At 42.4% G+C, this 25,600-nt stretch overlaps 2 protein-coding genes across 6 annotated transcripts in view; both read right to left on the bottom strand.

Annotated features, from left to right (window-relative positions):
- RNF14 (ring finger protein 14) overlaps positions 1 to 24,088 on the bottom strand; it is a 63,277-nt gene extending 39,189 nt beyond the window's left edge. Inside the window, exon 1 of one of the 2 annotated variants that reach the window (XM_042451236.1) lies at positions 23,964 to 24,088. The gene's annotated coding sequence lies outside the window, so the exon portion shown is untranslated. Of the gene's footprint in view, positions 1 to 1,815; positions 1,965 to 23,963 lie in introns of those variants that run through there. The other variant, XM_042451235.1, reaches the window with a different exon arrangement.
- Positions 6,165 to 24,103, bottom strand: LOC121922174 (E3 ubiquitin-protein ligase RNF14-like). 4 transcript variants are annotated; one of them, XM_042451238.1, is made up of 8 exons: positions 23,951 to 24,078; positions 22,187 to 22,355; positions 20,167 to 20,315; positions 14,783 to 15,295; positions 12,461 to 12,689; positions 11,341 to 11,513; positions 7,899 to 8,029; positions 6,165 to 6,441 (listed from the first exon to the last, which is right to left on the bottom strand). In XM_042451238.1, exons 2-8 carry the CDS (start codon positions 22,338 to 22,340, stop codon positions 6,432 to 6,434), a joined length of 1,359 nt encoding a protein of 452 aa, XP_042307172.1. In that variant the 5' UTR covers positions 22,341 to 22,355; positions 23,951 to 24,078; the 3' UTR covers positions 6,165 to 6,431. The 4 variants fall into 4 exon arrangements, with proteins under 4 accessions (XP_042307172.1, XP_042307175.1, XP_042307174.1 ...); XM_042451241.1 differs by lacking the exons at positions 22,187 to 22,355; positions 23,951 to 24,078 and adding an exon at positions 19,225 to 19,299 and having other exon boundaries at positions 20,167 to 20,298; XM_042451239.1 differs by lacking the exon at positions 6,165 to 6,441 and having other exon boundaries at positions 7,895 to 8,029; positions 23,964 to 24,103.
- Positions 24,104 to 25,600: the final 1,497 nt, after the last annotated feature.

Genomic DNA, 25,600 nt, shown 5'->3' with positions numbered 1-25,600 from the left:
TATGGTGTTTCAATGATGCATGCGTCCTAAGAGTCCAGAAGTCACACCAAAGCCATGCTTCAGCCCTAAGAACTGGAGCGTGACTTTGGTGTGGCTTCTGGACTCTTAGGACGCATGCATCATTGAAACACCATACCTCCACTGTGACTCGAAGCAGCTTTATTTTGGCTGTCTGTAACAGGCCAATAATAATATGTGTATACACACACACACAATATTATATTATATTACATTATACGGTGCCTGTGTAGTGGTTTGAGTGCTGGACTGTGGCTATGAAGACCAGGGATCATTTCTGAGCTCAGGCAAGAAATCCACTGGGTGACTCTGGGCAAGTCACACTCTCTCAGCCTCAGAGGATGGCCATGGCAAACTCCTCTGAAGAAACTTGCCAAGAAAAGTCCATGATATGTTCACTACCTTAGGTTTGCCAAAGGTCAGAAATGACTTGAAGGCACATAACAACAACAACAACAACAACAACAAATTATATTATACACAAAAACAAACTCCTTCTCCCTGTCTCTCTCCCTTTCAATCTCTCTCTCTCTCACACACACATATATATACGTACACACACACACACACACAAAAGGTAACCCAGTGGATTGCATGTCCGAGCAATGATTTGAACTCTGGTCTCTAAGAGTTGTAATCAAACCAGTATGTCATGCATGGTGGCCACTGTGTGTCAGTGTGTGCATAAACATACATACACTTGTTCCTGCACGTTTGTGCATTTGATTATTCATGGATTTTATTAATATGTTCTCTCTAGGACTACCTAGGTCTTCCAGTGCAACTCTATGATCAGCTTTAACCACAAGTCGCACTGAAGGACCTAGAGATTCCTAGAGAGAACATCCCACTAGGCATTTGTAGCAGCTCCTCCAGTGTAATTCTATGATCAGTGTCTGGCAGATACTGGGCACAGAGTTGCACTGAAGGACCTAGAGATTCCTAGAGAGGTGTTCTCTCTGGTAAAAACATAGTGTTTTTGTTATTCGTGGCTTTTCCGCATTTACAGGGGCCCTGTGCGCCTAACCATAGCAAATGTGGAGGGACGAGTGTATATATGCGTGTGCATGCGCACACACATATATAGATGGCCCTCCTTATCCATGGATTATTTATCCATGGATTCAAGCATCCACAGCTTGGAAATATTCCAAAAAAGTATAAATTCCAAACAGCAAACCATGATTTCCCATTTTATATAAGGGACACCATTTTGCTTTGCCACTGTATTTAATAGGATTTGAGCATCCATGGGGTGTCCTGGAGCCAAATATCAGCAGTAAATATATGGGTGTGTATATATAAAACTAGACATACACACATACACATGTATATGTATGTATGCATATATATGTGCGTGTGTATGTGTGTATGAATATAAAACTAGACAGATACATACACATATGCATGTATGTATATTAGTGTATAATTATATGGGTTCAGGGTCCCCAATGGGTTGCCTGATGATGAAGGATTCGAACCCTGGTCTCTAAGAGTTGTAGTCCAACATTCAAACCCCTGTGCCACGCTGGCCCTGTGTGTGTATCTAAAACTAGACACACACACACATCTATTACACACAGAGACAGAGACACTGCCATTTTACGATGTGTTCGTTTCTTTACCTTCTATGCCGCCTTTCCGTTCCCCCAAAGAAAGAGGACCCAAGGCGGCTCACAATATACGCTCACCCCAGTTAAAACAGTACAAAATCAATAACCCTATACCGGCTTTTTTAAAAACAACACCCTCCTCCCCCCTACATAAGACCCCTCAGCCACACAGAGAAAGACACACCTGTCTGTCTGCCTGCCTTCCTTGCCTTGCAGGCTCCTCGCCCCAGAGCCCTTGGTGGCCGCCAGCCTGGGCGTCTCCGCTTCCTCCCTGGCCTCCTAGAGCGGCACAGAGAGGGCAACGCGACCGGAAGTGGGAACAGAAGGGCGGAAGCACCGCCATCTTGCCCCCTCCCCCTTCCTCCTCAGTCAGCCCTCTCTTTCCCCGTTCAACGAAGCCCTGGGCTTTGGGGATGATAACAACAACAATACAGCCGGACTCCGTTCAATGTGCGAAACCCGCAAATAAAAGAAGACCTGAGAGGATACCGCTCTAGGAATCCCCAATGCAACTCTATGGCCAACATCTGCCAGATGGAGGACCCACAAATGCCGAGAGAAGGGTTTTCTCTAGGAACCTCTAGGCTCTCCAGCATAACTCTAAGGTCACCTCTGGCAGAAGCTGACCATAGAATCCTGATGGAGAACCCACAAGTGCCGAGAGAAGGGCTTCCTCTAGGAACTTCTAGGCTCTCCAGCGCAACTCTATGGTCAACCTCTGGCAGAAGCTGACCATAGATCCTGATGGAGGACCCAAACAGGCCGAAGAAAGGTTTTCTCTAGACTTCTAGGCTCTCAAGCACACTTTATGGTCAACCTCTGGCAGAAGCTGACCATAGAATCCTGATGGAAGACCCACAAATGCCGAGAGAAGGGCTTTCTCTAGGAACCTCTAGGCTCCCCAGCACAACTCTATGGTCACCTCTGGCAGAAGCTGACCATAGAATCCTGATGGAGGACCCACAAATGCTGAGAGAAGGGCTTTCTCTAGGAACTTCTAAGCTCTCCAGCACAACTCTATGGTCACCTCTGACAGAAGCTGACCATAGAATCCTGATGGAGGACCCACACATGCCGAGAGAAGGGTTTTCTCTAGGAACTTCTAGGCTCTCCAGCACAACTCTATGATCACCTCTGGCAGAAGCTGACCATAGAATCCTGATGAAGGACTCACAAGTGCCAAGAGAAGGGCTTTCTCTAGGAATCTCTAGGCTCTCCAGCACAACTCTATGGTCACCTCTGGCAGAAGCTGACCATAGAATCCTGATGGAGGACCCACACATGCCGAGAGAAGGGCTTTCTCTAGGAATCTCTAGGCTCTCCAGCACAACTCTATGGTCACCTCTGACAGAAGCTGACCATAGAATCCTGATGGAGGACCCACACATGCCGAGAGAAGGGCTTTCTCTAGGAACTTCTAGGCTCTCCAGCACAACTCTATGGTCACCTCTGACAGACGCTGACCATAGAATCCTGATGGAGGACCCACAAATGCCCAGAGAAGGGTTTTTTCTAGGAACCTCTAGGCTCTCCAGTACAACTCTATGGTCACCTCTAGCAGAAGCTGACCATAGAATCCTGATGGAGGACCCACAAATGCCCAGAGAAGGGTTTTCTCTAGGAACTTCTAGGCTCTCCAGCACAACTCTATGGTTTGTTGTTAAACACCTAAGTTATCAGTTTGCTGAATGGCTACCTGCATTTGTTACTTTCATGTGTGTATGCCTAAAACCTAGCCATAAGGAGGAGGGGTTGGTATCTTGCTATCTAACTCCTGCCAGTATCAAGTTCTATCTTTTGACCCCAGCTACCATTTCTCTTCTTTTGAGTTTCATCCTATTAGACTCTTTTCTCCTCTACAGCTCCGGGTTGCAGTTATCTATCGCCCTCCTGGTTCTGCTACCCAGTTCCTCTCAGACTTTGAATCATGGCTGACATTCTTCCTTTCAGATTCAGTCCCCACTTTGATCCTAGGCGACTTCAATATCCACGTTGACGATTCCAATAACCTTACATCATCCCGCTTCAACTCTCTCCTGGCTTCTTTTGGCCTCCAACCACATTCCAACTCTTCAACTCATTCTCTTGGTCACTGTCTTGACCTAGTTCTTGCTGCACACTGCGCCATTACTGACTACCTGGCACTTGACTTTGCACTATCTGATCATCATTTAATCTCCTTTGCTCTTACTTATACTCCTCCTCCTCATCATACTGTTCAACGCCATTTTTGTGATCTTCAATCTGTTGACTCTAACCATCTTGGTCAGACCCTGGAAACCATCTTGGTCAGACCCTGGATTCATCTCTCTCTTCCCTAAATCTTGGGGATTCTGCTGATTCAGCAATGTCTTTATTTAACTCCATTCTCTCCTCGACTCTTGACTGCTTTGCCCGTCTCTGTACGCACTTCTTCCTCTAAGACTAGGCTTCAGCCCTGGCTTACCCCCAACATTAAGTTTCTCCGGTCCTGCTCTAGAGCGGCTGAACATATTTGGAGAAAGTCCAAACAGTGGGCTGATTTTATCCACTTCAAATTTGTTCTTTTGTCCTTCTCACGCACCCTCTCTATGGCAAAACAAAATTATTACAAATCATTGATCTCCACCAATGAGAGGCGTCCACAGCGTTTGTTCTCCACCTTCAACACTTTGCTTAAACCTCCCTCTCCTCCTGTCTCTTCATCATTCTCTCCTAATGACTTTGCTAATTATTTCATCTCTAAGATTACCACTATTCGCTCTGAGATAGTCCCCCGGATTCTTCTTCTGCTCTTAATCTTCTACTGCCCTCGCCTAACAAATTTTCTGTGTTTCCTCCTGCCTCTTTGGATGAACTCTCTACACTTCTGAACTCTTCCAAACCTGCAACCTGAACTCTTGATCCAATTACTACTCGTCTTCTAATTTCTATAGCTCTTTCTTTTCTGCCCTCGCTTCTCCATATCTTCAATCTCTCTCTCTCTCTCTACAGCAGGGGTAGGCAACCTTTTTGAGCCGGGGGCTGGGTTGCTGTCCCTCAGACAACTGGGGGGGGCCGAAGCTGGGGGGTGGAGCTTCCACCCTCTGGGGTGGAGCTGTATGCTGGGGGCGGAGCTTCCACCCCCGGGGTCCAGGCCTCCTCCTCTTTGCCGGCCCCTGACGGGGCCCCAGGCCCCATCAGAGGCCGGCAAAAAAGCCAGCGGGGGGCACCAGCGCTGGAGGCCTCCTCCTCTTTGCCGGCCCTTTTGCCTTTGCTGGGGCCCTCCAAGAGGGCCGGGGGTTGCCAACCCCTGCTCTACAGGCTCTTTCCCGTCGGACTTCAAACATGCTCTCATTTCCCCAATTCTGGAAAAAACCTTCTCTTGACCCCTCCTCTTTGTCTATCATCCGATTTCTCTTCTTCCCTTTCTTTCTAAGGTTTTGGAACGGGTTGTTTATTTGCGCTGTCTTGAGTGTCTTGAAGCCAACTCCATTTCCGATCCCTTTCAGTCTGGTTTCCGCCCACGGCATTTTACAGAGACAGCTCTCACTAAGATCTCGAATGACCTTTTACGGGCCAAGGCTAATGGCCTTTACTCTGTTCTCATCCTTCTCGATTTGTCTGCAGCCTTTGACACCGTTGATCACTGTCTCCTAGTTGACATACTCTCTGACCTTGAGTTCTCAGACTCTGTTCTTGACTGGTTTAGATCTTACTTGTCTGGCAGATCTTTAGCAGTAGTTGCAGGAGGTCAGACTTCTTCTCCTGTTCCCTTATCTGTTGGAGTTCCCCAGGGCTCTGTTCTTGGTCCCCTTCTGTTTATGTATTATCCTACTTGAGAGTATGTATTTTCCCTGGAAGAAAATTAACCATCCATTATGAAGCCAAGCCCTCCCTCCAGTCCATCTGCATTGGTCCAGGCCTCGGAGGCAGAGAGTAACTGCTGGACCTCATCCCCTCTCCCTCCACCACTCCCTTCTCCTTTTGTGTCATGTCTTTTTAGATTGTAAGCCTGAGGGCAGGGAACCGTCTAATTAAAAAGATTGTATGTACAGCGCTGTGTAAATTTACAGTGCTTCATAAATAAAGTTTAATAATAATAATAATAATAATAATAATAATAATAATACAATATCTAGCCATAGATACAAACATACATGGATGCTCAATCTAGATATCGAGAGTAAGATATCTAGAGTAAGATTTCATAGGAAAGAGTCGTCTATATAAATAATGTAAAGCTATTTCACATCATTTGCTGGCCTTGGACTGAGTGAGCTAACAGATTTGCAAACACTTATATACCATTTGGAAGGGCAGTTTACTTAATGAATTTGTGGAGTGCAAATAATTCAGTCATTGTCAGTGTCAGAAAATCTGATTCCATGTAGGGTGAGATTCAAACAGGGTAATATTCTCAAGAGAATATGTTTTGTAGCAATGCACTTTTACACTACCACTTGCACCATGACCAAGGGTGAAGGGCAAGTGGGCTATAGTCTACTGTTTCCCCACTTTGTCAAGATCAGTTTCTGTGGCAACCATACAATTTACAGAAAAAAGCATATGATGAAATGTTAATTAAGTTTAATTTGAAAATTATAAAGGGACTTTAAATCATACCATGATGCTAAAGAAGTTTAGGCACTGCAAACAAAAGCAATTCTGCAAGAATCTTGAAGTGCTTCTCTCTCAAAAAATCAGTGTTCAAAACAATCTTGAACTGAGCATATGTAGCTGTGGCATAATATTTGGTGAATTTCTTTAGTGGAATTTATATTTTGTTCAGTTTAACTGGTTACTGGGTAGAGACGACTCATCCTCTTGTAATTATAATGGTCACCTTAACCTGATAGGCACAAGAAAATAAGTATAAATTATGAATCAGACAATCATCCAAATTTGTTCTAGTCATGCAAACTGAAATTCAGCTCACATATTTATTACTGTGGGCTCTTTCTTCCCACCAACAGTTCACTAATGTAACCAGCAGAATTATGTAGAAAAGGGTTTCTCTGGATTATATGACTGCTATCTATAGAGCTACATGACTGAATAGTTCAACACAAAACAAAATAAGAAGAAATTCTGGTCATGGAAAGGCAGTAAATTGGCTGGGATACAGCCTTTCCCCAGTACAATCTAGTTTACTGTATGTAAGAAGCTGTGATTTGAGTGAGGATTCAAGTATGGCCATTCTCCACATTCCACAAAGGAAAGAACACTGCCACTTACTTCTGATAATTAAACTGGCACTTTTTGCTACTACTTGAGAGACAGATAAGCTCAACATCGACCTGACTCTTGTAATGTTCTGTTTGGTTCCTCAGGACAGAGTATGTTTCATAATAAGCTTTAATACCTGTTCTGTACTCAAGAAAGAGATAGCAAATAGCTAGGCTATTCTATGCAGTGAGTACTGAATAGTAGTTCCCAGATTTGAGTGTTCTGATCTTGTTGACGTATCCTTCCCAGACTACCAGACCACTGCCTATGCAGTCTCAGGTTTGAAGCTCAAGTTCAATGACATCTGGGGATCCAAGTTTGGGAATCACTGCTTTAGATACAAGTGAATGGTAACTGTTAGAACCGTGTTTCACATGGTATACCTGTGTCCCAAGATGTTCCAAGAAGAATCTATAGAAGGAATGGGAAACATATGGCCCTCCATATATCCTTGATTTGCATCTCCTTATTGCCTCTGCTGCCTAGTACTGATGGAAACTGCAGTGCAAAATCTGTACCAAATTTGCATAATGTAAGATTTATACGCCACTCATCAGCAAATGTGCAGGGTATTTTACAAAATATTATATAGCTACTACACCATGATTAAAATAAAATATATACTACATCCAATTAAAAAAAACCTAGGGAGAAAAAAAAAATCTTTTCCTTGGAAATTTTGGAAACTGGTATTCGTTTCCAAATACCAGTTTGGAAAGATGTGTCATGCATTTTGACTGCTCAATATTTTTTAGCGAGGGGGAAAGCCATACAATTTTACTGCAATAAACAAAAACAGGGATATGGAATTTTTGCTTTCTAAATGTTTTGGATTAAGTTACTAGAAGTTTTTACTTAGATTGACGCCTAAACCAAAAAGAAAAAAAGCAAGATTTCTCACAGATAAGCATCTATTTCTGATTACTGTAAACTTATCTGTAAAGGCTCAGTACAGAATTTGCACTGAAAGTCTTCAAAATTTCATGTAAACACAGGCCAATATACAGTTAAAGCAGTGCTTGTCTTTCAGTAGTGCTTCAATATACATATTGAAATTGTTAGAAACATAGCTATACTTACTTATTGTAGCATGGGGAGGCTGGATCATTAAAGTGCATGTAAGGGTCTGCTGTGGTGATAATGTGCATGCAAAACCAACAAAAGGGCTTATTACATGCAGCACATAGCATCTTATGACAGCCATCTATCTTCTGATCATTGCAGAAATGGGTGGGTGAAAAAAAGAGAAAAGAAAGCATGACCCAACCATATCATTAGTTTCTCCAAGAAGCATGGCAGGAGTGGTTAAATTGCAGCGCATGGGCTGCATGCAGTCCCTAGGGCACACCAAATAATAAACTAATAATAAACTGTTTATTTTTATACCACTTTTCCTCAAGATCAAAGCCGTGTACATCTACAAAGACTATCGCATACAATATAAAAACAGTTAAAAACATTCAATTGTAATTACAATTATTCAATAAAATTATCTAAAAACAGCTATGAAGTATCATTGATCTAATTGGGGAATACTTTCTCTACAGTGAGTCAGGAGGGTATGCTTGCTGGAAGAGATAAGTTTTCAATGCCTTTTTAAAGGCTTCCAGTGTACCGCTAAGGCAGATCTCTTCCAGGAGTGCATTCCAAAGAGTAGGCACTATTGCTGTATAGGCTCTTTGATGGGTTATTGCCAGTCTCACCTTAAGGTGTTCAAGTAGCAATTTCTCCGTTGTTCTAAGGATGCGGGGCAGATTGTGTAGGGAGAGGCGTTCCCTCAAGTACCTCGGGCCCAAACCATGTCAAATCATTTTTTGTTTTGTCCCAGAATGCTCTCTAGGAGACATGGGGAACATTTTTGCCAAATTTTATGGGGTCTCTTAAGCAAAGAAAGGCCTTTTTAAAAACTGGAAGTAAACTGAAAGTGACATCCTATCAGTAGCGACATTAAGATGGGTGCTGCGGGTGCTGCACTAGGTGACACCCCAGATGATGGGTAACACCTGGATGGGCCTCCTTCGGCTGTGGTGGAGGCACTAATGCACTCCTCGTGAGTTCGCCACTGCCCTGGCTCTCTCCTCAAGAAGGAGCCAAGGCGAAGGCAGTGGTGAGGGTGGCGGAGGATGGGTGAGGGGGAATCTGTGTTCCATATGCATGGTTAAACCTTTCAAACCCTAGGCATCGTTGCCGCACTGGTTGAGCTTCAGAGTTTGGGGCCAATTGAGTTTTGGAGCTTGGAGTCAATAGCACCAAATCTGAGCGTGTGAAATGGCATTTGGCACCTCAGCTCACCGTCCCATCTTTTCATAGTCATTTTTGCTAATCCCTGCCTGAGCTGAGTGTGGATTCTGGTCCTGCGTGGGTCAGGCAGGATTTCAGGTGGAACAGACATGCACCACTTTGCTTTTGGAGGTGCTGACAAAAAAAGGCCATAGGAAATGGCCAGGCTTTGGGGGGAAACCAGAGGCCACTGGGGTGATTAGAGGGGAGGTTCACCTATTAGCCTCCAGGTGGGAAAAGAAAAGGGGATTTCATCCGTCTCTCTCTGTTGGGGGCTGAGAAGTGACAATAAAAACCAGAAGTCCCTAAGGGTGCAGGGAGGAGATGAAATGAAGCAATGGGCAGCAACCCCCACCCCTTAGAGTAACAACACTACTACTGCTGCTGTCCAGACAGAGTAAACCAGGTGATAACAGAGAAGGCTGTGGCTGCATGAATGTCTTCCTGGCATTGTCTTCCTGAGCAATCCTCACCACTTCTGGCTAATCACTGCTCCGAATCAGTGGGGTCGCCAGGCTTCGGGGTGCAGAGGGCTGCCCAACCTTCCACCCCTGTTGCTTTGCTTACATGCTGCCCTCTACCACCCAGACTACTGCCTCAGCTTCCTCCTCAGGAAGAGAATGGGGGTGACTATGAAGCCACAAGGGGCACGCTCAACCTATGCTGAACCAAGAGTCATGTTGTCCTCAGACAGAGCCAGTCCACACAGGGATTAGCCAGAGATGATGAGGGCTGCTTGGGCACACACACCCTGGTGTCACCAAGCCTGGTAATGCCAGTGCTTCCTATCACTTTCTGTTTTGAAAAAAGGTCTTTTCTGGGCCTAAAATGGACCGCACCCCCTCCCAAACATGGTGAAAATGCACCCCATGGCCCCCAGAGCTTATGGGGGGGGGGCAACTGAGATCAAGGGAACTGGGATGCTGTGCCCCCCACCATTGCCCAAGGTCTGCAGAACTGTGATTCAATAGTGTGCTGGATGCTAGTGGTTTGTGTGATTGAGGTCTTGTTAGAAAGTGGTGGAAATATTCCTTGAATAATAGATTGAGATGCTGTCACAGCATTGTATCAAAGGTAGATCTGAAAGGGGTGGGGAGTAATAAAGAGACATCCTACAGAATAAAAAAACTAACTGTTTTTACTTCAAATATACGGAGCACGTGTATTTTCATGTCAGTCAGCAACAACAAACCACATAAAAGAGATACAAAACCAGCTGTCAATTATCTTTCTGTATCTCTTCAGGCAACATTACAGTAGGACCTAATCATTTTCAGCATCAAGGGCTCACCCATCTGCTCTTCTTCCAATGTAATGCTTGCTGCCAACTGCCTGCAATGTATTTCTGCAGTCTACATAGAACAAACAGGTCTGCCTCCATGGGAAAGAAGAAAGGGACACACATCTGACAACAGCGTCAGAAACCTTTTGACCTCTGTTCTTCCCCAATTTTTGAAATTTAACTTAGCTCAACATTCATAATTCATAAATCGTAACTGATGTGATAATGCAGTCCGAAACTACTGAGGCCAATCTACCAAGAACGTCAATTCAGTCACCAATAGCATGAATTTAGATTGTGGGTTTTTAACCTGCCACTAGTGTTTATTATCTGATCAGTTGGCCTTCTCCCCTATGGGCTACTACCTGAGACTTTCATTATATTCAAAGGTGGGTCCCTCCAGAACTAAAGCAGATTACCACCTGTCACCTTCTCAAAAATGGACCGAAACTGGGTGCCTGAGGTGGTGGGTCCACTACTGAATAAGGTGTTTTCCTTTAGAGGGTTTAGACATAGTCCAATTTGGACATGGTCGAAGGATAGATTCATGGAGTTGGAAGAGACCACAAGGGCTATCTAGACCAACCCCCTGCCATGCAGGGAAAGTAAGCGTGAAAGTAAGAGTAATCATGTAACATTTAATGGGGGTTTTTACCTCACAAAGAAATACTGAGGGGCAAAGAGGAAAAAGCTTCCCTCCCTCATTTTACTTTCCATTCCATTCCCTTAGAACTGCAAAAACAAAACAAAAAAATTTGGTAGGAAAGATACCAGCTTTTAGGTGTTAAGATCGCTTTCTGGAAAAATCTGACAAATTGAGCTTGTTATTCAATTGGGATTGTGCATGGGATCTCAAGAGGATCAAAGTTCCCCAACAAATAGCTGAATTGGTATCCTAAGAGTTTTCAAAATAAACATCTTTTGGTTCGCTCAAGTTCTCATTCTCTTGCTTGATCTCACCTGTATAGGAGCTCTACAAGAAGGGCACGATCTTGAATTACCTTTCACCCACTGATTACTTCTCAACTCCTCCACAGCCTTTTCAATTACTCTTTTCCCATAGTGTTTCTCTAAAAATCTTTTAGTGGCCTGATCTGCTGTAATGTACTGATCCCGCACTTCCAGTAACTTCTCTAAAAAAAAGAAAGAAACAAAATCAAGTTGCAAAACATGTTACACAAATGCCCCCAACTCTAATCTTAAGACTGTTATTAGTTTTGCATATTTATCATATACAGATCAATCAGTATGGGCCATGAAGCAGTGTTAAGGCTTTCGTTCAGTCCTGCTACTATAACAGGCTCACTTGGTGAGACATGAGAGACAACCTTCTCGGTGGCAGCTCCCTACCTCTGGAATGCCCTTCCAGGGGAGGCTAGGCTGGCCCCTTCCCTGCTTTCCTTTTGCTAGCAAGCAAATATATTTTTATTTAAACAATCTTTTTAAATAAGCAGGGAAGGTTCCTTTTCAGATGTATGCATGCTTTATCTGTTTGTAATATTTGTATGATTTTAAAATGATTTTATAGTTCTTTAATGTGGGAATTTTAATTTGCTTTTAAAATTTTATTGTAAATGCTTTTAATTTGTTGTCTCTGGAAGACATCTTGAGTCCCATCCTGGTAGAAAGGCAGCATAAAAATAAATAATATTAATAATATTAATAATAATAATAATAATAATAATAATAGTAATTTGATGAAATTCCAGCCCACTCCATAAACTAGTTTTATCAATTCAGATTTACATGAATATATTTCAGAAAAATCAGTTTTATAATAGGACATCTGAGCTATCCATTTCACCTTTCCCCTACCAAACTATTCTCCTCCTGTACTTTACAGCCAGTATATCCTCCCATACTGGATTAAAGAGCACTAAAAATGCTAAGACATTAGAAAGGGTGGGAGGCTAATACCACAGCAGTAGGCCACAGAATAAGCATCACGTTTATAATCTATCCTATGACAATGGTATTTCTTGAATGAATGCCCACATCAAAAGGAGAAGTGGGACCACTAAAGAATTTAGCATCCAATCATTCGAAACCTGAATATCTTTCCCTCTTGTGTTCAACCCACCTGCAGACATTTTACATGTGGAGATGCCATGGTAAGCCATCTTACACACCGTACAGAAGGTATGACTGCAGTTGGAACAGATGCCCATAGAACAACATGGATCCTGCATTACTGGTGTTTGGCAGCATGGCCGTGGGCAATATACCACATCTGACATCAAATCCAAGCTGGACTGAAGCAGCAGGCGATCATAACGTGCAAAAAGTTGCTCTTCCACCAGTTCTTTAACCTAAAAGAAAGGTGACCAATACAGTGTTGTGTTGGTGAATTCTGCTTATCAAAAAATGAGGAAATGAGGGCATGAACATCCATTCCACTTTAACAAGCATGTCAACTGCAGTCATGTACTCTAAATTTAAACATCTGCTTTGACTTAGTACACAAATGTTCCATGAGATTTATAATTCAAGAATATTGCCTAAACCCAATATCATGCTGGAACCTGACCAACTACACTCTTATAGTGCTCCTATTCCACTTTAATTGCTCTGGTTGCATTCTGAGATTTGCAGTTGAGGGAGAGGCATTTAGAATTCTCAGCAGAGAGCTCTTAGGCCTGAATGAACTACAAACCAGAATGCAACAGGAGGCAGCCAGAGCAGTAAATGTAAAATTGGAGCATTATAAGAGTGTAGTGTCAGGATCTAGGTATCCTGCCCAATGTACAGGCATGGGACAATGGTAACAGGATTACTATGGGTCAAAGAAAATGATGATGACTAGGCATTTAAACCCAGATGAGGCAATGGGGTATGATGCAATCATGGCAGGACATAAAATCAGCAAGTGGCAGAAAGTGCAAAGTCATGCTACATGGGGACTTGTATAGCTGTAACACACTGGGAAGTGGCTGGACTAAATGCCTGGTGATGGCAAATGTATATAAGGGAGAAGCTCCAGTGCCCAGTGTGGGTGTCATATCTATGGTGTATTGTATAGGCGTGAGATTTTGTCCGTGTGAGTACTGATTTCTAAACAGTGGAATTAAGATTAAAGTGTCTGTAACCGAGAGCTCAGTGTGTGGTTTCGTTTGCTGCTTCTCTGTGTGAGAGGTTTTCTCCAGCCAGCACAAGCTCAGAGTGTCTCTTTGGGGTTTGATACAGGCGTACTGCTTCAGAGGTGTGGACTGCTGGTCATACACATGCTCCAACATGTGACAACAGGTAGACTCTCCCTTTTCCAAAAGCTTAGGGACCAGAAGTGTTTTAAAATTTTGGAGTTTTTGGGGTTTTGGAATATTTGCATATACTCCCTCCCTTTTCACAGCCTTGGAATCCGCAACCTCGCTCTTAGTGGACAGCGTGCAAGGAGGGAACAAAATGGCATGCGCACCTGAGGCATGTGCACCAGGGTGCACGGCCACTGAAATACATGGGACTCCAATATTAGCGAGTTTTCAGATTCGCTGGGGTGGGTGGGTCCGGAATAGAAGCCCCGTGAATCGGAAGGGACAACTTTATATACTGTATATACTTGGAGATGGGGCCCAAGTGTAAAAATTAAATTCATTTATGTTTTGTATACACCTTACACATATTGACTGAATGTGATAATTCTGTGCATGTAACAAAGTTTATGCACATTGAACCATCAGAAAATAAAGGTGTCACTATCTTAGTCATCTGTGGATGATTTTGGAGTATTTTGGAATTCCAGATGCGGGAGATTCAACCCATACAAGAGAATTTTCTCAACTTTCCCTTCCTTCTTGCACCCTCCAAAGCAGCTGAAACATATGCCTGGAGAGTTTCTTAGGCTTTGAGAGCAGGTTTTGAAAGGGTTGAGCTGGAGATGAGAGGAGGGGTCACTGCTTCTACTTGAGGCTCTAATTTCCTCATTGGAAGCATCTCACTAGATAATTCCTCTCCCATCTTTAATGCAGTGTTCTAGGTTCTACAACTTTCTCTCTTATGATGTGTTGATTAGCTTTACTCAAATGTGAAATTCTTTTGTAAAGGAGAGGACCAACTATCAAGCAAACTCTTTCAGTTTTGGGGAACACCTATTATTATTATTATTATTATTATTATTATTATTATATTTTTAATATCCTGCCCTTCTCCCAAAGCTGGGACTCAGGGCGGCTTACAGCATTAAAAAACACCATACAATTAAAAACATACAAAAATATTATATTAAAATAGAATTAAATTGCTACAATAATTGAAACAAATTCAATGCTAAAAATCAAGTTTAAAAAGATTAAAATGCTTTAAATACATTAAAACATTAACACCTATTTATACTGAATTTTAAAGACAGCCCTAGATTTAAACTGTACTATTTTAATTCAATAAGAAAATACTGGTTTTTGCTTTTTACCTGCCCTGGAGTGGCAACACAATGACATTCAGGTTCCGGACAATTCAGGCAATGGACCTGCCCATCTTTGATTTGAATTTCAAAGTACTCCTTCAAGCAAGCCTTGCAGTACACATGCCTGCAGTCCAAAAAGTACATACATTCACTTCCCAGCTTCTCAGAAAAACAGATATTACATGTATGCATTTTACCATTGAAGCATTTTTCTTGTTGGGCATGGTCAAAATCTAAAATTTCCCTAATCAAGTTGGATAAAGACTCAACATCTTGCATTGCTCTTGTATCAAGGCTTTCTTCCTGTGCTGTGGCACCAGCCACTGCATCAGAGCAAACCTCTTCTTCGCTTGTCCTGCTTTGCCCTTTTTCTTGTCCACATATATTTGGCTCATATGGGGAAGTAATGTTCAGATAGACAAGTGTTTGTTCCTTGAGAAACTGTATCCAGGCAAACAAGACCACAGAACCTCTCTTTTCCTCCCATATGGTGTCTAAGTGCTTGTAAAGCGCAATGAGCTAGGAGAGAGAACATAAACAAAAGAGTAACACAAAATCATCCCCTTCCTTCCACAACTCCTGAGGCAATAATAAACTGAATCCAAATAAAACGGAGGTACTCGCTATAGGCAATCCTAATCCGGGAATGGTGATAACCTCTCCAGTTCTGGACGGGGTCACACTTCCCCTAAAGGACTGTGTTCGTAGCTTGGGGTACTCCTGGACTCGTCACTTCAGCTGCCATCTCAGGTGGATGCAATGGCCAGGAGTGCCTGTTTTCAGCTTTGGCTGATATGCCAGCTATGACTCTTCCTGGAACGGGAAAACCTAGAAATGGTTGTACATTCAGTGGTAACCTCTCGTCTTGATTTCTGTAATGCGCTCTACATGGGGCAACCCTCATGCCTCGTTCGGAAGCTGTAACTGGTCCAAAATATGGCAGCCAGATTGGTTACAGGGAGTTTGAAATTTGAACCTTTAATAATAATTTTTTATTTATAGACCGCTATTCCGCAATGATCATAGCGGTGTACAATAAAATTGCAATACAATACAAAAAAATTGCTAGGCAATTACACCTATCTTAAAATCCCTACACTGGCTGCCTATTAGCTTCCAGTCACAGTATAAGGTGTTGGTCATTACCTATAAAGCCCTGTATGGCTTGGGTCCAGCTTACCTGAGGGAACGCCTCCTCTCATACAATCCTTCCCGCACTCTCAGGTCCTCTGGGAAGAATCTCTTGCAGTTTAAGAAAACCAGACTGGTATCGACTTCCCAGAGGACGTTTTCTGTTGCCACTCCAAAAGTCTGGAATGACCTGCTGGAGAAGATCCGCCATATAACATGTTTGGAGACCTTTAAAAAGGCAATAAAAACGCATCTCTTCCGGTAGGCATTCCCAAATTGGCCTCCTCGGAATGTTTACTCTCCAGTTAGGAAGTTTTTATTGCTATTTTAAGGTGGGAGGGAGATAGGGAATTGGATTTTAAATGTTTTGCCATGTTTTTACTTGTGGTTTGTTGTGATCTATTTTTATTGTTCTTATGTTTGTTGTTACCCGCCTCAATCCAATACAGGAGAGGCGGGTTACAAATAATAATAGCATGTGCCCTTTAAGAAAGTATCAGATTTCAACAGCAAGGCATGAGTACATCAAGGCTGCTACAATATAGAGTCCTAAAATGAAAAAGGAAAGACTCTTTCACCCCAATTAATTAATTGTCCCATTTACTGCAAAATAAATTGTAAACCTAAATGCATGATTGCTCACCTTTAGACTTCAAAGCAAAACTTAGCTATGTTGAATAGTACATATATCTTTGGAAACATCCTTAGACCAAAAAGTTAATTCCTTCATTACAACAATTGGGATAAAGAATACAAAATAAGGTGTGCAAGCCTAGAAGTGCTTGAAAGTGCTTGAAAAATAAAGGGAATTTGGGTGAAGCATCAGAAAACAAAAATGGCATTTCATGTGAGAGAAAGAGATGGTTTGTTAGCTTGGTGCTTACCACATATGCCGCCTCTTCCTTTACTATGGGTCTCCTTCAATTATTTTTGAGTGCCTCTTTGTAGAACTGAGATCCATGCTAGCAGTCTCCCACAGGTCTCCTCATGCAAATGTCATGAGGGAAAGGACCAGCCCCAATGCTTTAGAAAGGAGGATTCCCTACTTCTTACCAGAATAAAATAATAGAATCATAGAATTGGAAGAGACCACAGGGCCATACAATCCAACCCCTGCCATGCAGGAATACACAATCAAAGCACTCCCAACAGATGGCCATCCAGCCTCTATTTGAAAACCTCCCAATGAGAAACCACCACTCTCTGAGGTAAAGTGGTCCCCTGTCGAACAGCTGTTACTGTCAGGAAATACTTCCCAAAGTTTAGGTGGAATCTCTTTTTCAGTGCTTTGCATCCATTGTTCCATGTCTTAATTTCTGAAGCAGCAGAAAACAAGTTTGCTCCATTCTCAATATGACATCCCTTCAAATATTTAAACTAGGCTATCATATCATCTCTTAACCTTCTCTTCTCCAGGATAAACATACCCAGCTCCCTAAGTCACTCTTCATAGGCCATGGTTTCCAGACCCTTCACCATTTTGGTTGCCTTCCTCTGGGTACACTCCAGCTTCTCAACATCCTTTTAAAATGTGGTGCTCAGAACTGGACACAGTATTCCAGGTGAGGCTTGATCAAATATGTTGTGCAATTTTTGGCAACACTGGGGTTCAAAAAGAATAAAAAGGAGATGATGGGACTTGGGAGCAGCTATAACTGTGCATAAAGACATGGAAAGGGGTGAGTTTTGTGATCATGATACAAGGAATCACAAGAGGGTTCTGACTGCATCCTAAACTGTGGCCCGTTTCAAACAGCCTGGATAGCTTTGGTAAAAATCTTTCTAGGCCAAAAATGCTGCTGTTGAATGCCAAGTCAGTAAACTGTAAATCATTATTCATTCAGGAGATGATCTTGAATGAACACATCGATCTGGCCTGTATTGTTCACACCTGACTGAATGAGTCTGGGGACTTAATTTCTCTCAGCACTGCCCACTTGGGGGTGGGGGGTGGGGGGTGGCTGTGCAGCAGCAGACAAGACCTGAGGGTAGTGAGATAAGTGTCACAGTGGTCTAGTTGGGGTTTTAGCCTCTTGATCAGGAGCCCTATCCCACCATCTGCTGGGTTTGAGTGTATGTATCTGAAGGTGTATGATACTTGTATGTCAAAAGTGTCATATGCAAAGCTGCATTGGGCTGAGAGGAGGGAAGTGTGAAATTTGAAGGTGGGAACATCATCTTGCTGTAAGGGATTATAGCAAGGCAAGGTCGTAACATGCCAGGAAGCTATTCTAAGGCCTCTAATGAAAAAGCTCACACTGGAAGGGACTGTCCTTCTTTTGAAGACAGAGGTTTGCAGCCTGGATTTATACTCCTGGATTTAGACCTGAGCCTAGAAGCCCAAGTTTCTACAATGGCCAGGAGTTTACAAAGACCAGGGTTCTCACGGAACTTCCTCCCTAAGGAAGCTAGAGTGGCTCCCTCATCATTATCCTTTCATCAACAAATGAAAACTTTTTCCATAGCCCATACCTCCAATCTGCCTAATAGGTATCTTGCATAAAGCTTAGAGACAATATTCAGTCTCGAAAAATTTTGGGATCAGCCATGGAGCCTTTTTTATGAAAAGGAATTACTATACTCACAACCCACTGTGGAATTTCCCCATACTGATTGATGTAAGTAAATAATGAGGCAAGAGGTATTGCCCACCAGTCTGGGTTTGATCTAAATATTTCACTGGGAAGTATGTCTTCTCCAGGCACTTTGTTATTAGGTAAGGATCTGATCAAAGAGTTAATTTAATCAATGGTAATTGGATCCCAAGCAGGGCAACAAGAGAATAAAGATATATCCATTCTAGAACAGGGATTTTGTATTGTACCATGGCAGGGTAAGGAAAAAAGGCCAGAAAAATGATCTTGTCATTGAGAGGAGGTGGTTTGATTGGGGATAACCCCTTATGTGTTTCTAGTAGCTTTATTCACTAGGGACCAGAGTTTAGAGGAGGAGTTCTCCACAAGGGACTGACCTAAATCCATCCAAGCCTGCCGTGTGAATTCTGCTCTTTTTCCCCTGAGTAAATTTATATACACCCTTCGATGGTAAATATAATGCTTATAATTCTCTGGAAAATCTTCCCTTCTTAGTTTCATTATAGATCTTGCTAAAATACGCTTCTAAAGTAAACACTGCCTGTCAAACCAACCATGATTGACCTTATTAGTAGGGCATGTGTGATTAATGCTGATCAAAAATGGCCGAATTTCTTGGACTAATTTGTCCAAGGTTTCCAAAGGGTCTTGATCTGTCATAAGAAGATCTCTTAACGTAAGCATCCCAGAAGACATTAGGAAGGTATTTACATTTTCATTTACCTTCCCATTCCATTTAATCCTTTTGTCTCGGGGGGGGGGGGGTGTCATGTTTTCAAGGGAGCCCACATTTTATTTCTAGAAGAAAAGGGAGAAAACGGTGGCAACAGAAGTAACTCGATTGGCATATGGCCACTCTCAGGCCTGACCAGAACTTTAAAATTCACAAACCATAAGGTTGCTGCTTGTGAAAGAATGAAATAGTCATCCACACTTTTCCCTCTTGGTCCTATACATGTATATAAATTGGCATCAGGATCACTATCATTCCCATTAGATAGGAAAAGATGGAATTTAAAAATGATAGAAAAAAGGATTTTCCAGCCTCATTAATCCAAATATCCTTAGAATTCCTAATGGGTATGTGGAACAAACCTTCAGGACTTAAACCAAGTTTCTCAGCTATTTTGTTGTTGTTAGGACCCAATCTAGCATTCATATCACCTGCCACTAAAATAGATGAGGATATGAGTTATATAAAGACGTAAGAATTAGTCCTAAATTAGTCCATCAGAAATCATGCTCATTTATTGAGTTCTGAGGAGGGCAACATATATTAATCAGAAAAAGTTTCACCCCACCAGGCCAATCAATTTGAAGAGTAAGAATACTGTCACAGACCCCAAAGTCCATTTGAAGGATTGTTGGATTATAGTCCACAGCAATCAAGGTTGCCAAATAGCCATGAGGATGTCCTTTATGCTTTGATTTAGAAGCAGGGAGGGAGAAAGCCACAAAACCAGGAAGAGAAGGAATTTTGTATAGGTGAATTATTTCTCTGACAAAAATCTGACATTTAATTATAAAGTTTATTGTAAATAGCCTTTCATTTGCTGCATCCAGAGAGCAATAGATCACATCATTAATCCTCCCCTCCCTTCATTTTTTTCCCTTTAAATCATTCTGGTGAACTACATGAAGAAGCATTGAAGATCTGTGCCAAACCTGTGCCTGGGAGAGCCACTTGCTATTGAGGGTGAATGCAGGTGGGGAGGTCGACGGGTAGTCTGCTGGAAATTCAAAATTCAGCACTATTGGAGGTAAAAAGCAAACTGTGCATTCAAAGTTGTTTGGAGGATTCTCTGCCTGGTTGCCTGAAACAAAATACATCTGATAGTATAAGGATGAAACTTTAGGGTTATGCTGCTTAACTGAATTATCAGATAAGCGATCTGTAACGTGTCTCATCTTTTGAAACATAGGATCCAGAACAATAGATTCAAACTACAGGAAAAGACATTCCATCTCAACATTAGGAAGAACTTCCTGACCGTAAGAACTGTTTCACAGTGGAATATGTTTCCTCGGAGTGCGGTGGAGTCTTCTTCTTTGAAGGCTATCAAACAGAGGTGGGTGGCCATTTGTCGGGGGTACTTTGACTGAGTATTTCTGCATGGCAGGGGGTTGGACATAATGGCCCTTGAGATCTCCTCCAACTCCATGATTCTATTTCTGGAGTAAATGGTTCAGACAGACTGGCCTCACTCAAGCATAGCTGGATTGCCGGGAGTGTGACTGCATGCTGCCTCCTCCCCCAATGAGTACTAACTACTTCCTATTTCCTGGTTCATGGAAACCACTGCTTGCCAAGGTTATCAGCCCAATAAAGTTTATAACTCTGCAGTTATCATATTGGTCATTCTCTGCTGGCATCACACTAGTACAATCCCACACAATAAAAAGCTGACACTGTAAAATACGGGATTGCATCAGAACAGATTCACATTGTAAATGATTTTTCTTAGGGGGAAGATTTTCTCTATGTATTTTTAGAATCTGAAACTACACAATGCTGTTCAACAACATGACTTACTTTAAGAGTGGTATTGTATTTACAGTATATATTAATTTGGACAGTTGTATTTATTGATATTGGAACTGATACTGATAATTTCTATTAAAATGCCCATAATATTTAACTTATACAAATATTGATAATATATATTGTTAAACACTTAATTTTGGCTGAGTCTACATAAAAGACTTTTTATGTAGCAGCAAAGAAACAGGTGGGGATGTGATCAAGAAACCATGATAGATGGTAGGTGTCCATGTACAAAATGTCATTTCACCAAATAGGTCATGCTTACAAGCTGCTGTTCCAATTCGGCTGCAATTCAAATGGAGCTCAGAATTGTGCCTCTGTACAATTACACTCCACACAAACTCTGTACAATGAATATTGGGGGTTGTCGTCCTACCATTTTACTTACTATTTACACAGCTGAAGGCATTAAAATTTGCAGTTTATTCCAAGAATCTTTAACCCTTTCACATTTTACATAAAGATGTTCCCATGATTGTTACCTTTCTAATTTTCAAAATTCTAAAAGCTTTTGAGGAACAGACCCATTTGTTTACCCTTTTGTTGGTAAAATATACAAAGCACATAATTCTTTACAGAATTCACAAACAGCTGACAGGCTTTTGCGACCTTCTACATATCACATTTGTCATTCACACAACCTATATAAATGCTACGTTGTGTGACTTCACTGCTGTGCCTCAGCCACATGATCTAATCCGAGGCTGTGAAAGTCATCTGCCCACAACAGAAACAAAAATCTGAGTGGGAGTCCCGTCAGTTAACAGACCCCAGAATTAATGCAGTTTGATACCAGTTTAACTGCCGTGGCTCCATTCTATAAAATTCTAGGAGTCGTAGTCTGTTGTGTGTCACCAGAGCTCTCAGACAGAGAAGGCTAGATATCTCACAAAACTACAAATCCCAGCATTCCATGTCACTGAGTCACAGCAATTAAACTGGTGTCGAACGGCATTAATTCTGCAGTGCAAATGCAGCCCAAGACTCAGTAGCCACATCATCACACCATCAGCAGAGCATACAGGCTAATACACTGCGAAAACCAGACGCTGCATCTTGAGGGAGTGGGAACACAAATTAGAACATATCCCAGTACCAGCAATAAGCTTTAAAAGGAGTGGTATCAAAAGCTGGACTTACCACGCAAAAACACGGTGAAGTTCTCAGGCAGTTCCACAGAAATCCTGATTTCACCTCCTTGCACTGACTGTGCTCTCTTGAATTCATCTTCATCATAAATACTTGCCAAAGCGAGCAGCTCATCTTCCTGGGCTTCTTTATCCTCCAAAGACATCTGAGGTCCTGTCAACTGTGAATATATCACCAGAATAAGCGAGGCAGGCTGGCCACTCTATCATTAAAATGTTTCTATTACTAGCAGAAAAATTATGAACTTAGAACAATTAACAAGGACATGTTACTGAACATTAAAAAAACACCTCATGGGGGATCTACATAAATGCAGCCTAGATAATGAGGAAATTAAAATGTTTAGAGTTCCTGTACCTTGGACCAAACATTGATCAGAACAGAGACTTCAGTCAAGAAATTAGAAGAAGACTAAGAATGGGAAGGGCAGAGATGAAATGACTAGACAAAATCCCGAAGCGTAAAGATATCCAATTGAATGCTAAAGTCAGAATGGTACTAGCCATTGTATTCCCTATTACCATGTATGGATGTGAGAGCTGGACAGTGAAGAAAGTAGATAGGAAGAAAATAAACGTATTTGTGATGTGGTGCCGGAGAAGAGCGCTGAGGGCGGCCAAAAAGACAAACAAATGGGTCCCAGAGGAGATCAAGCTGGAAACCTCCTTGGGTTTACATCCTGCATGTCTTCTTCATAGGAGCTCATTAAAAACAGATACAATTATACAAATTACTCAATAAGCAAATTGCAACAGCCTCCCAAGTTTCTGGGGAGCAAAACCCACCATGTCTTTCTTTTGCATCCTTAGCTGTCTAATGCCCAGAAGAGGCCTTTTTAAAACCAGGAAGTAAAATGGCAGGCTTATGACTGAGCTCTTCCCGTAAAGCTAGACTCAAACGCCCAGAAGGCCAGATGCCAGAGAAACCTCAAGCAACGGACCTTGAGGCCCCTCTTCCATTTGGGTGTTACTCAGTGCGTGTGTGCGCGTTGCTATGTGCCTTCAAGTCGTTTCCAAATCATGACGACTCCAAAGAGATGAAGCTATCATAGGGTTTTCTTGGCAAGGTCCGTTCAGAGGTTTGCCCTTGCCATCTTCTGAGGCTGAGAGAGTGTGACTTGCCCAAGTGGATTTCAAGGCTGGGCAGGGAATTGAGCCCTGGTCTGCAGAGTCATAGTCCAATACTCAAACCACTACGCCACACTCTCCCTGTGTGTGTGCGTGCGTTATATACAGATTATGTATACACACACATACACACATGTACATTAAGCACAAATGTATGATATATATTACACACACACATATATACTATACAGATATATATTACATATATTAAACATACACACACACATATATACTATACAGATCTTTTATGTATATATAACACATATATGTTATACATAGTATACTATATATTACACATACACATATACACTATACACATATATACCATATACATTACATATACACATGATATATACTATACGCATATATTATATATTACACATACATTATATACTTTATATATACTATATACATATATAGTATATACATTACACACACACATATACTATACACATGTATATCATATATGTTACACACACACACATATATACTATACACACAAATATTATATATATATTACACACATATATATTACAGACACACATATATTACACACAGAGAGATATTATATCTATCACACACACATTATATATATATATATATATATATATATATATACTATAGACACCTATATATTTTACCCCTCACTGGGCTTCTCCTTCTCCTTTCCTTCTTCTCTTCCTCCTGCCGCGCCGCTCCTCCCAGAGGCAGCCAGCAGGGCACCGCCCAGGGGCCATCCCTCCCTCATGCCCCGCTGGCAGCTGCCACTCTGCTGGGCTCCTAGAGCGGCAGAGAGAGGGCAGGGCGACCGGAAGTGGGAACAGAAGGGCGGAAACGCCGAAGTCCCGCCCCTCCCGACTCCTCCCGCGGGCGCCATTTTATCCCCCTCCCTCCCTTTTCGAGGCGGCGCTGGGCTTTGGGGAAGGGAGGGAGGGGGCGGGGTTTCACGCCTCCTTGGAAGGCTGCCCTGACTGAGGGCGAAGGTGCCTTGGTTGGTTTCAGGCGCTTCCTAGGGTCACAGAGTTGGAAGAGCCCCCTTCTGCCATTCAGACAACAGTAGTTGCAACTGGAGAGGCGCTTCACATGGAATACCACTCTGCGCCATTATCCAAAGACATAGCCGTGTTAGTCTCTGGAATCAGTACGCAGAGAGAGCCTGGAGGGGCACTTTTGAGACTCAGTACAGTGGTAGAGTTGGAAGGGACCCCAAGGGCCACCAGTCCTCTTCTGCCATGCAGGAAATCTAAGTCAAAGATGGCCAAAAACCTCTAAGGAAGGAGACTCCACCACACTCTGAGGGAGTGTGTTCCACTGTCCAACAACCCTTACTGTCAGCAAGTTCCTGCTAATTTGAAGTAGAATCTTTTTTCCTGCAGCTTTCATCCATTGTTCCGGGTCCTGTTCTCTGGAGCAGCAGAAAACAAGCTTGCTCCCTCCTCAATGTGACAGCCCTTCGAGTATTTAACCAGGGCTATCATATCACCTCTTAACCTTCTCTTTCGCAGGCTAAACATCCCCAGCTCCCTAAGTTGTTCCTCATAGGGCATGGTTTCCAGACCCTTCACCATTTTAGTCACCCTCCTTTGGACACATTCCAGTTTCTCAACATCCTTTTTGAATTGTGGTGCCCAGAACTGGACACAGTCTTCCAGGTGAGGCCTGACCAAAGCAGAATAGAGTGGCCCTATGCTTCCCTTGCATTGGCCTTTCTAGCTGTCGTATCGCACTGTTGGCTCTTGTTCAACTTGTGGTCTACTTAGACTCCTCGATCCCTTTCACACCTAGTGCTTTATCACACTAGGGGGCAAACAGGATTTAAATGAGAATTAAACTAGAGAAAACCAGGAAATGTTGTGTGACAAACATCAGGCATTTCCTGGTTTTCTCTAGATTAACTCTCGTTTAAATCCTGTTTGCCTCCTAGTGTGATAAAGCAGCTAGTCTCGTTTAGCCAGGTTTTCCCCATCCTATACCTATGCATTTCATTTTTCCGCCCTAAGTGCAATACCTTACATTTCCCTGTGTTCAATATCATTTTGTTAGCTTTGGCCCAGCTATCCAGTTTATTCAGGTCGTTTTGAATTTTGATCCTATCCTCAGGGGTGTTAGCTATTCCTCCTAATTTGGTGTCATCTGCAAATTTGATAAGTATGCCCCCAATTCTGTGATCCAGGTCATTGATAAAGATATTGAATAACACTGGGCCCAGGACAGAGCCCTGTGGGACCCCACTGGTCACTTCTCTCCAGGCTGAAAAAGAGCCATTGTTGAGCACCCT

The sequence above is a fragment of the Sceloporus undulatus genome, chromosome 2 (assembly GCF_019175285.1).
Source record: "Sceloporus undulatus isolate JIND9_A2432 ecotype Alabama chromosome 2, SceUnd_v1.1, whole genome shotgun sequence".
NCBI classification, from domain to species: domain Eukaryota; kingdom Metazoa; phylum Chordata; class Lepidosauria; order Squamata; family Phrynosomatidae; genus Sceloporus; species Sceloporus undulatus.
This window is presented reverse-complemented; position numbering and strand designations above follow the sequence as displayed.